This window comes from Callorhinus ursinus, unplaced genomic scaffold, assembly GCF_003265705.2.
Source record: "Callorhinus ursinus isolate GAN/ISIS: 27379988/994484 unplaced genomic scaffold, GSC_fseal_2.0 scaffold109, whole genome shotgun sequence".
Lineage (NCBI taxonomy): Eukaryota > Metazoa > Chordata > Mammalia > Carnivora > Otariidae > Callorhinus > Callorhinus ursinus.
Genome location: NW_027397171.1, coordinates 1,251,297 through 1,262,403, shown reverse-complemented (window position 1 = coordinate 1,262,403; position 11,107 = coordinate 1,251,297). Strand labels below are relative to the sequence as shown.

At 60.9% G+C, this 11,107-nt stretch overlaps 1 protein-coding gene across 6 annotated transcripts in view; it reads right to left on the bottom strand.

Moving 5' to 3' along the window:
* Window positions 1-3,833: 3,833 nt before the first annotated feature.
* LOC112813463 (tripartite motif-containing protein 26) overlaps window positions 3,834-11,107 on the bottom strand; it is a 70,474-nt gene continuing 63,200 nt past the window's right edge. For all 6 annotated transcript variants that reach the window (XM_073889566.1, XM_073889567.1, XM_025858511.2 and 3 more), the window contains 5 exons: window positions 10,154-10,384; window positions 6,908-6,930; window positions 6,328-6,443; window positions 6,059-6,091; window positions 3,834-5,658 (listed from right to left, as the gene is read on the bottom strand). In XM_073889566.1, the coding sequence (XP_073745667.1) occupies window positions 4,973-5,658; window positions 6,059-6,091; window positions 6,328-6,443; window positions 6,908-6,930; window positions 10,154-10,384 (1,089 nt within the window). In that variant the 3' untranslated portion in view covers window positions 3,834-4,972. The remainder of the gene's footprint in view (window positions 5,659-6,058; window positions 6,092-6,327; window positions 6,444-6,907; window positions 6,931-10,153; window positions 10,385-11,107) is intronic.

Genomic DNA, 11,107 nt, shown 5'->3' with positions numbered 1-11,107 from the left:
GAATGAGTCGGGGAAGGGGCAGAGGGAGAGGGAGAATCAGGTTCCATGCTCAGCGGGGCTCGACCCCAGGACCCCGGGATCATGACCTGGGCCGAAGGCAGACGCGTCACCAGCTGAGCCGCCCAGGCGCCCCTCTCTCTCTCTCTCTTTTTTTAAAGATTTTATTTATTTATTTGACAGAGAGAGACACAGCGAGAGAGGGAACACAAGCAGGGGGAGTGGGAGAGGGAGAAGCGGACTCCCCGCCGAGCAGGGAGCCAGATGCGAGGCTCGACCCCAGGACCCTGGGATCACGATCTGAGCCGAAGGCAGACGCTCAACGACTGAGCCACCCAGGCGCCCGCTCCTCTTTTTCTCTTATCACTGCCCTTGGAAGACTACCTGAATCATCAGCATCTTACCCCTCCGCAGGAGGGCCAAGGGCCTGGAATTTAATGCGAACAGCACAAGCCAGGTGCCGAGGGCCTTCTCCGTTCCTGTCCTGGAAATGCGCGTGTCACAGGCCAGCTCCTGGTTGCAGCAGCCGCAACCTCGCCCCCTCTCCGTTCCTCCATCACCCCAGCCCAGGGCTGGTCTTCTATCAACAGGGGTGACTGAGGGGAGCTCAGTGGAGGGACTATTTACAAAGATGCGTGCGGGGCTCAGCAAACCCCGCGGGGCGGCGAAGCATCACTGCGCTGCAGGGGCGAGGCGGGGAGCCCCAGCTCCGATGCAAGCTCGGAGACCGCTCGGGGGCGCCCCCCCACCAGCTCTTGAGTTCATGTCCTCCTCCGCTGCACCTCTTCCTAACCCGCTGCTGCTCACTTCTGGCCCGTGGACGGATGCCCGTGCGCCCAGGGGTCAGCACGGCCCCATCCTAGTGTCGAGTTTCACACCTGCCCAGGGCCTGACTGGCTGGCACCTGTGTGTTTCTGACTCCCAAGTCTGTGGCTTCGGTCCTCTGAGAGCCCTTTCCCTGCGTGACTTCTCCATTCGGATGCCCGACAGACGTCTCGGACGGAACACGAGCAAGACGAGAGCCCGATCCTGCCACCGCGGCCTCCAAAGCCTCTCCCCAACCACGCGTAGCTGCCCGCGCCTGGACCCCAAACCCAGGGGCCGCCAGCCTGCAGCAAGTCGTGTTCACCGCCTGGAACCCGCTCCTTCTACCACCACAGTCTACACTATCATCACTCGGCGGATTCACCACAAACGTCTCCTCTCCAGGACTCCCTGCTTCCTCACTTCTCTGCACAAAGATGTTTCAAAAAGCAACCGTAGTGTTTTTGGTCCATTGTGCTTATTTTCTAACATACGCTATGTTTTGTATTTGCCATGCTTATTTTTATTATTTGCTTATTTATTTTTTAAGATTTGTTAATTTATTTGAGAGAGAGCATGAACGGGGGAGGGGCAGAGGGAGAGAGAGACGCAGCACCCCCCTCCCCCACTGAGGGTGGAGCCCAAGGCACTGATGGATCCCACGATCCTGAGATCACGACCTGAGCCGAAATCAAGAGTTCGATGCTCAACCCCCAGAGGCTCCCAGGCGCCCGTCATGCGTAACTTTGCGTCTGTTGTAGAATGAGCTCCTTGAAGACTGGAAGCATCCCAATGAAGAACAGTACCTGGTCAATACGAGGTGCAGCATACTGGTGTGTGAGTTGAACCACTACTCCTCTGCCCTGTAAGGCTTGAGCAGCTTCCCAACGCCCTCGGGGGAAACCCGGGACCCTGCAGCGCGGTCCACAAGGCCGCCGACCCCTCGGCTGCTCTCCCGCCCCTTCCCCCACCGCACTGCACTCGGGAGAAACCCCGGACCCTGCCGCGTGGTCCACGAGGCCCACAGGGTTCGCCTGTGCCCACCCCTGCCCTGCTCTCCCGCCCCTCTGCCCACTGCACTGCAGACACGAGGGCGTTCCGGCCCAGCCTGTCCCTGCCCGTGACCCTGGCCGGTGCGATCCCAGACTGTCCTCCTCGGAGCAGCCCTGGCTGACCTGGAAAGCGGACAGCGGCGCACCGCCCGTCACCGTCCTATGCCAGTTCCCTGCCTGTCGCCCTGCACTGGAATATAACCTGCACGCGTGCCTCACCGCTGCCCTAGCCGGGAAACATCCTGGCCTAGCCCGGCCTCTCAGTAACCCAGGCAGGAGCTCTGCGAAGGCTGGAGACCACGAAGGAGACAGCAACCATCAAGAAATAACTCGGTAACGTTCCCAGAACCCAGGGGCCATAAACCTGCCGATACTCAGCATTTCAGAATAGCAACCTACAGGCGCCCTCAGGAAGCTACTGGGCCAGGACGAGGAAGTCAGCTAAGAAGAGGGTCAGGGACACAGGAAACACAGGGTCAGGAAGCAGCAAAGCCAAGCCACGACCCCCGAAGAGCTGTGCATAGGCCGCAGGCTGCGGGACAACACGACAGAGCCCCTGACGACCCGCCATCCCGACGGGTGCTGACAACGGGTAAGGACGCCGGGCTTTGATTACTAAGACAGACGCAGGCAATGAAGCCAAAGGGCAGAAGAAGGCAATTCCCCAGTCCAGGAAGCGCGGGCTGTCCCCACAGACAGCTTCTGCAGACACAGCCGTGGGCGCCGAGCTCCCGCTCGGCCGCCGGGACCGACGGGTGGGGCGCGTGCGCTCGGGGCCGGGGCCGGGCCCAGAGCCTCGGCTGCTGGGGGCTCGGACGACAGGGTCCCACAGGGTCCCACACCAGCGCTGTCGAGGAAACGGTCCGCCAAGAAGCGCCCTGGGAGAGGGAGGGGGCTGCTTTTTTCTCCCTCCGTGATAAACACTACGTAGATCTGACCATACGTGTAGGTGACGTTCACATAAAAAAATACTTAAAAATATGATTATAAAAAATAAAAAGGTTCAAAAGAATTAGCCAAATAAGTACCACACGGCAACTTTCTGTCCTCAGGTGGTGGCATAACATGCACGTGTTTATGATTTTCAAAGGCTGTTTCATGCAGAAACTTCATCGTCTACAGTTCACTCTGGAAGTTTCACACTCAGGAACCTGATTAAACCATTACCCGAAAGCATTTATATTTTGTTCAAATGCAAATGTTCCCTATTTAATAACTAGGAAATTTTAATTATACAATGATCACCTTAAAAAGTTTCAGAAATCTCGTTATATAAAAATTCTTTCCAAGAAAGGATAAAAGGCATTTTGAGAATTCTAAAATTTTTCCCATAAATAAAAGATTAGGAGATATAATTTTAGGGAACAATTCACATCGATCAACAAAATAAATGTACATTTTCAAGAATATGTTACTGATTATTGTCTCTCAAGATTCAACTGTAGATTAACTGACCTCATTATATTAATGTCTTGTTTCTAATAATTGACACACTTTGCATATCCGTATTTAGAAAGAAAAGTAAAAAGAACAAATGAAAAATAAAAAGGGGGAAGAGTCATAAATGAGATCTTGAAAGGGCTTTATGTAATTCTTCCTTTTCTATCTTTAACATGGCAATTAAAAAACCAGCCGAAAGAAGAGACCGGAAATGGTTAGGTGGCTGAGTGTGTCCAAGGGCAGGACGGAGGCTCGGCTGGTTGCGTTTCCTTCTGGGCAGGCACCGCGCATTTTCCAAGGGAAGATTCTGGGTGTGCCACGGAATGTCGCCGTGTCACAGGCCGTCATGGGCTGCATGGATGCTCGGTGTCGACATGGGGCCAGCACAGCGGGAGAGGGAGATGTGGGGGCTCCTGTCTGGGGGCAGACAGCAGGCACGGGGGCAGCGGGGTGTCCCAGGAGAGACCCCAGGCCACTGCTGTCCACGCAACCGCTACGGAGCCACATGAAGGTTATAATAGAATATATGAACCCAGGCTGTTCGTTCCACAAGTCTTTATTGACCACCTGCTGTGTGCCCAGCACTGCAGGAGGTGCTGTGGAGGGTAAAAAGTAGAGGCAGAAGTCAGAGGGACATTTACAGATGATGTGGGGGCCGAGGTGCTGGGGTGCAGGACGCTGGTGCTGGGCCTGGGACAGGTGCGGACAAAGGCTGTGGGTGTCCCGCTGGAGGAGGGGGCGTGTGGGTGCAATGAGGCCACCCTCTAGCCCTCTCCCAACAGGAAGACCAGCACGAAGACCAGGTGAGCTCCAGGAGCCCCGCTGGCATCCTCTCCTCTCCCACCGCCCTTGTCCGAGGACAACGGAGCCCAAGCTTCCACCCTGCTGGAGGCACTGGGCAGGGCTTCTGAGGGGGAGGTTCTCCTGGACTGGATGTCTGCCCTGGTGATTTTAGATGACCGATCAAGAGCAGGATATTCTGACTTCCCTCTACAATTTCCCCTCCCAAGGCCCCACCCTCAGGTCACTTATTCATCATTGACCACATGTGTGGCCGCAAAGCCACGGGTCTCCAGATCCCTCCCCCAAGAGGCTCCGAGGGTCCTGGCTTCTTCGATGTGGAAACGTCAGACGTTGGCCCCTGGTCTCAGAAGCGAGGCGCCCACTCGGGGGCCTGGCGACTCCACGGCGCTCCAGGAGGCTTATTCAAATGGCCCGGAAACCGTGGTGGGTTTTCGCTCTGCTCACGTTCACGCGTGTCACTCTGAGTTGGGGTGGCAGGGAAGGCCGGCAGCAGAGCGGATGTCAGCGAGGGGGATGCGGGGGGAGGGAGGGCGGCGAGGGGTCTCAGGGGCAGGCCAGCATGGGACGCCAGACTGGGCGACAAAACGCTGTCTCATCTCCTTTCAACAAAGAGTGTGCAGCGCTGGGCCAAAGGCCGTGGGCAGCAGAGGGGCCCTCGTGGACTCCGGGGTCAGAAATCTGCTTGGGAAGCCCCGGGGCTGGGGGAGGAGCTGTGTGACGGAGCGCGGCACCGAGCAAGACTCAAGGGGTCGCAGCCACGGGGGCGGGGGGGGGGGGTGTGGGATGGTGGTGCACCTGCTCCAGGTGCTGTGGCCAGACACCCCTCCCTGTCACGGTCCTGGAATCCCCGAGGAGGGAGGCAGCGAGCGGTGGGCTCAGGGCCGCAGCAGGAGGCGTGTCCCAGGCCACTTGAGCCACAGGAAGGGCACCAGGCGCCGCGTGAAAGTGGCGGTGAAGGTGTAGATGAGTTCCTGTGACTCCGCGTTGGTGAACGTCACGGTGCCTCCGTCATAGTCTAGGGCGATGCCCACCCTCCGGGGCCGCAGCGCCGGGAAGAGCTCGGCCTCGGGCTCCGTGTTGGCCCAGACGCCCGCCGAGGAGAGGCGCAGCGCCCACACCCCGTCCTCCGGCCGCAGGGACAGGTCCCCCTTCCTCTGCACAGAGTCTCTGGCCACCCCCACCATGCAGCTTTCCAGAAGCCCCTCCCCCTCCCCCGCCCCCTCCTCCTCCTCCCCCTCCAGGGACTCCTCGTCCTCGTCGGTCTCCCAGCCCGCGTCCCCGTCCCCGTCGCCCTCCCCGTCCTCCTCCTCCTCCTCCTCCTCCTCCCCCTCCTCCTCCTCCCCCTCCCCCTCCTCCTCGGACCAGCCCTCCCGGTCCACCTCCACCTCCCAGTACACCTTGCCCCAGGTGAAGCCCTTACTGCCCAGCACGCCCGGCTCGCAGTCAAACTGCTGCGGGTGCAGGTAAGTGCCCTGGTAGAGGCCGCTGTAGGTCACACACTTCCAGTCCTGCGACAGCTGCAGGTACCCACTGGCCGACTGCGGGTCCAGCGTGACACTGACTGTGGGGACGACAGAACGAGCAACGGCGTCACGGGGGGGCCCCGCGGGGCTGCCACGCCCCACGATTGAAGGGCTGCTGGTCACGGGGCCCCTCAGGGCCATGCAGTGCACGACCAGACAGCAGGGCAAGGGGGGGCAGAGTGCCGGGGCCGGCCGCACAGACGGCCTCCGAATGCGGGGGCCACGCGGCCGGGCAGAGGGGAACATGGTGCAGAGAGGGTCAGGTGGTCGAGCGGAGGCTCTGCTGCAGACCAGAGACCCGCAGAGGGAGCTGCAGACTCGCAGCTGGGAAATCTCCGCCGTGTTAGAGAACGGGCTCCCCAGGGGCAGCAGGGGAGCCTCTGTGGGGACAGTCTTCCTCACGGGAGGTGAACTGGGAACAGCCCTTTGGACACTCACCTGTCTTATATTCCAAGTCTCTCAGCAGCTTCCCTGGGGGCGAGAAAAGTACAAGAATGACCCTCGAGCCCAGCAAACTTACAGGCCCGTTTTCCACTTGGACAGGACTAACTTCCTGACGGGCCTCCCTCCCTGAGCTCTCAAGAAGGAAACAGAAAACAACCAGGAGACCCAGGAGTAAGGCCAAAGACGGCAGTAAGCAGCTCATACCCTCCTTCAGTGCCGAGCCCCAGCTCCGACTCCCACCCCACTGCAGCCCCAGCCCTCACCTTGGAACTCTCTCAGGCCTCGCTGCAGGGACGTAAGTTTATCTGAGAATTCTCCCGTCTTTTTCTTAACCACCCGAGCAATGGGTTTTCCAATCCAGAACTTCTTCCGGGGATACCTGGGAAGATGACAGATGGACCTGTTACTTAGCTCTTCCTGCATCTCTCTCAATTCTCACGACAGTTATGAAGCAGGAGAGAAAGATATGACAATTCCCCATCAACACACAGAAACCAGGGCTCAAAAACGCTGAGTGAGCGGCCCACGGTTGGGCCAGGACTCAGAGCATGCAGAACACTCCTGTCTGCTGAGCCCGTCTCCGCCCTCAGCTCCTGCCCCGTCTCGGACCAGGACGGGGCGCTGGCTGCCTCGGTCTCCACCCTCAGCTCCTGCCCCGTCTCGGACCAGGACGGGGCGCTGGCTGCCTGGGAGAGCAAGTCTCCAGTTCCCGAGGCTGTGTGCTTGCTTCCCAGGAGCGCGGCCGGCCACCATAAACCGAGGTGGCACCATTCCTTCAAATGGGTCTTGTGTAGGGAAAGAGGGGTGGGGCTGGGGTGCACCATGGAAAGGAAGCTCTGTTACCTGTTCACGAAGTCCCTGGTGTCCTGGAGGGGAAGAAAGCACAAGCATCAGCTGAGTGGAATCAGACCCCAATAACAGGAGGTGCCCACAATGCTGGCAGCCGGGCCAACAGTGAACAGAACGATGTGGCCCCCTCCTTACAGGGCCCACACTGCTGCGGCAGTGGTGGGTAACCATGAGGACAGGGCTCATTCTCCGCGGCCACCGGGCTTCTGCTGAGACTGGCCAGGTGAAGAACGGAATGGGGGCCCGGGCCATATGGGGCTGGACGGGCACCGCGGGAGGTGTACGTGTTCCCGGTGGACGCAAACGCCCTCAGGGGATCCGCAGCGGGCAGTGATATGTGCGAGCTGCTTGCCAGGCGGCTGACACGGCTAAGTCCTCCCCCCTTCGACCTCTGAACAGCAGACTCCCGGAGTTACAGTGGGCAGAGGGCCACCAGGCAAAAGACTACATTTTCCTGAGGCCTTTGTGGCCACGTCTCATCATGTGACTGAGCCCCAGCCAATGGGATGTGAGAGGAAGCAGTGATTACAATTTGTAGGTCATGTCCTTTAAAAAGGGGAAACTGCTGTGCACCCTAGCAGGCCTTGCAGCTGGGGAAACAAACAGGTGGGGGTAGCCCAGCTTTCCGGAACCTCGTGGTCAGCCCCTGCCCTGACGGCTCCAGAACCCTCAGCTCTGTTCCCGAAAGAAACACAATTGTCTTTGTGTCTCTGTCCTTGGGTTTGACCCAGCAGCTAGCCAGGGTCCTGGTAATCAGCCACTGGGCCGCCCTGTGCAGTGCGGGGCAGAGGGGCAGGTGGGCCGGGACGCCGCCTGTGGGGGTCTGCAGCCTCCACGAGACCCTCCCGTAACGGTGGCCCTCCTGTCACTCCTCGCACACGTTCCTGCACCCGGCCCGGCTCCGGAGCTTGGGGTGGGGCCATGGAGCCGGGGGACAGCCTTGCAGGGGACACTAGGCGTTCTGCTCTTGTAGGAGTGGAGCCCAGGGAGGGGACGAGCTAGCCTCTCGGAGAGGGAACTCTGGGACACAGAGCCACCGGGCGGTGGCTGCTGATGCAGGTCTGACGGTCTCAGGAGGACCGGCAGGCTCTGCCGCAGGGGAGGCCAGATGCGCCTTCAGAGCTCCCCGCTCACCCCCGTCTCACCAAGCACCGGCCCGACACCAGTCGTGAGTTTCCAGCAAACCCTTCCAATCCAGCCAGCTTCGGTGGACGGGGCAACAAACATGAGCCGCATTCCCCCGCTGGTGTGCTGGGACACGGGGCTCGAAAGGCAGGCACGTGGGCAGTTTGGAGGGAGGGGCTGCCAGGACCGCAGGAAGGTACAGGCCGGCTAAGGATGAAAGGCTGGGAGTGGCCCAGAGACCGTGGGAGAGCAGGGTGGGAACCCTTCTCCCAGAGCACAGCGCGGGAGGCCGGGGGTCCAGGGAACGAGCCTGCACTGGGAAGGGGCCGGCCCAGGGCTCCTGAGGACACCCCCCAAGACTCCTGGGGGTGTCCCGAAACAGGTCATCAGAGCAGAGGGGCCACGGCTGGGGAGCGGGGCAGGGCGGAGGCACTCGCGCAGGTGCCCACGGCTGAGCTTGGCCCAACGGTGGGAGAGACAGAGGCGCCGGCTGCGGCTCCCCCGGGCAAGGCCTGTCCCGGGATGGACCGCGGAGGATGTTCCTCTAACGTCTTCTGATTTTCCTGGCCCAGAGTTCTCTCCTTTCCTAACCCCCCTCCCCTGCCCCCTGCACCACACTTTACATCCAGGCCTCTGTTACTGCGGTTTCCCTCCTGCTGGCCGCCCACAGTCAGATAGCCCCTGGGGAAATATAATGACCTGAAGGAGGTAGCTCTGCGGTTCCCTTGCCGCAAAATCAAACCCAAACGAGCAGACAAAACCTATCAGTACCGACACCGGGTTCATGGACTGGCTGCCGCAGACACCCACTGTCTGTCTCCAGGCCCACGCCCCGTCCCCTGTGCCCTCGCCCCATCTCTGCACCTGTGCCCCGTCCCCGCGCCCTCGCGCCGTCCTCATACCCGCACCCTGTCCCTGCCCCACGCTCCAGGTCTGTCTTCCATCTGAGTGGCGCTGCACTCCCTTGGGTGGAGCGGGAGGGGGTCCCGTCGGGATCTCAGCCCCCACCGGCACCCCAGCTTGTCTCTCTCTGCCCCCCACACAACTGCACATCACGTGGCGGTGGCCACGGGGAAAGAAGGGCTGTCCCGCCTGGGGGGGCAGGGGAGGGGGCAGTATGTGACCCAGTCCCAGTCTGATGGAGGAATTCAAGGGAACACAGTGGCATCTGGAGGAAATGCCAGAGACACGTTTTGGACAAAATGAAGGACAAGAACAAGGGGCCCAGGAGCAGAGCTGGGACGGGACTCCTGCCCTGCCCTGTGGCTGGGCCCTCAGCAACTTCTGATTTAGGGCCCTCACCCCCTGCCGGTCCCGATTTGGGAGCCAGAATGGACCGCGGCAGGGAGGCAGACCAGGCCACCTGTTCATGTACCTGGAGAGCCTGCCTTGCTGTGTCTCCTGGGGCCACACTGCTGGCCGGGACAGCATCTTCCTGGAGGAGATCCTGGGGGGCTCCACTGCTGACAGCCCCAGCCACCAGAGCATCCTCCTGACCCGCAAGGGGGAGGGTCCAGCACACCGCTCCAGACGCTGGCAAGCCCTGTTCCCGGAGGCTCCAGGAGGAAGGAGGCGCGGTGCTGTTTCCACTTGGCAACCTGCTCCCTAGTTCAAGGCTCTCCCCTTCTCAGCATCAAAGCCGCCTCCTCCGGGAAGTACTCCAGGGGCACCCTGCCTACTCTCCGGCCCCCAGAAAACCTCACCCATCTCCTCTAGTCCCTCCTTGGGAGAAGCCACCATGCGGCCCTCCCTCAGCCACCCCAGCAGCGTGGGCTGCTTGCAGCTTCCCCTGGAGGCTGTCTGCCAGGGACCCGTGATGGTCCAGATGAGGATGGACAGTAGTGAGGAAAATACGCACAACCTTCCTTGCCTCTTCACAGCACTTTCTAAATTCCTTAAACTGTCTTTTGGTAGAAAGTTTGCCTTCTGAAGGGACACCATGCTGTTCAGGTCCTCCTGTGCTCATGTGACCTCGGAGGAGGTGGGGCGGGTGGGGGTGACCTCCTGACATTTCAGGAGGGAAAATCGAGGCCTGAGAGGCGGTGGTTCTCTCAGGGTCCTGCATGCACACGGGTGGTGGGACGGAGACCTCGCCGCCCTGGGGAGGCGTCTCACCTGCATGAGCTCTGCAGCCGGCTGCTGCGCCTTGGCCTCCAACTCAGAGATGAGCAGCGCCAGCCGGGCCAGCTCCCCGATGCCCCTGCTCTTGTACTTCTCGCGGCCCTCTGCCAGTTCCTGCTCCAGCTTGGCCAGCTGGTCCAGCAGGTGCTGCTCACGCTCCTGCAGGAACTGGCGGGCCTGCTCAAACTCAGCCACGATGTACTGCCTCTGGTCCTGGAGCTTTTTCTGCAGGGGTGCGGAGGGGAGACGGGGGTGACGCCTCTGCCCCGCGCTGGAGAACCCCTGCAGCGTCTGCTGTTAGAGCCGCGGAGGCCGGCTCCCACCCCCATCCGTGTGCTAAGGGGCCTCAGAGCACGCCTGCCTGGGCCAACCTCTCCCCGACACAGACTCTCCCGCAGGAAACGGGCACAGCCCCTCCCACCCCATCTTGAATCAAGCACGCAGTGCGCGGTCTCTGCTTCCCGACCATGGGCAGCCCTGGCTGCAGGACTCAGCGGACAGTGTCCCCAGGACGCCTCACGCCCTCCTAGGCCTCCCCCTCAGTGCTCATCCTGCAGCCAGCGCCCCCCCCCCAACAGGAGTCTGGGCTCCCTCCCCTTGCTGACAGGAAGGACTTCGCGAGGACCTCCTCGGTCCCCTGCACTCTGGCGGTCCCCAGCACAACAGCAGCTGCTGCTAGACATGGCCCACAACCACAGTGACTCACACACGAGAAGGAACACCCACTCACACACCAGATGAAGAAGCCAGCCCAGAGCCACCCAGCTCAGACCGTCAGGGCTCAGCCTCCCAGCAGGGCCTCCACTGTTCAGCCTCCCAACAGGCCTCCACCACTCAGCCTCCACTGCTCAGCCTCCCAACAGGGCCTCCACCGTTCAGCCTCCTAACAGGCCCCCACCGCTCAGCCTCCCAGTAGGGCCTCCACTGCGCAGCCTCCTGGCAGTGCCT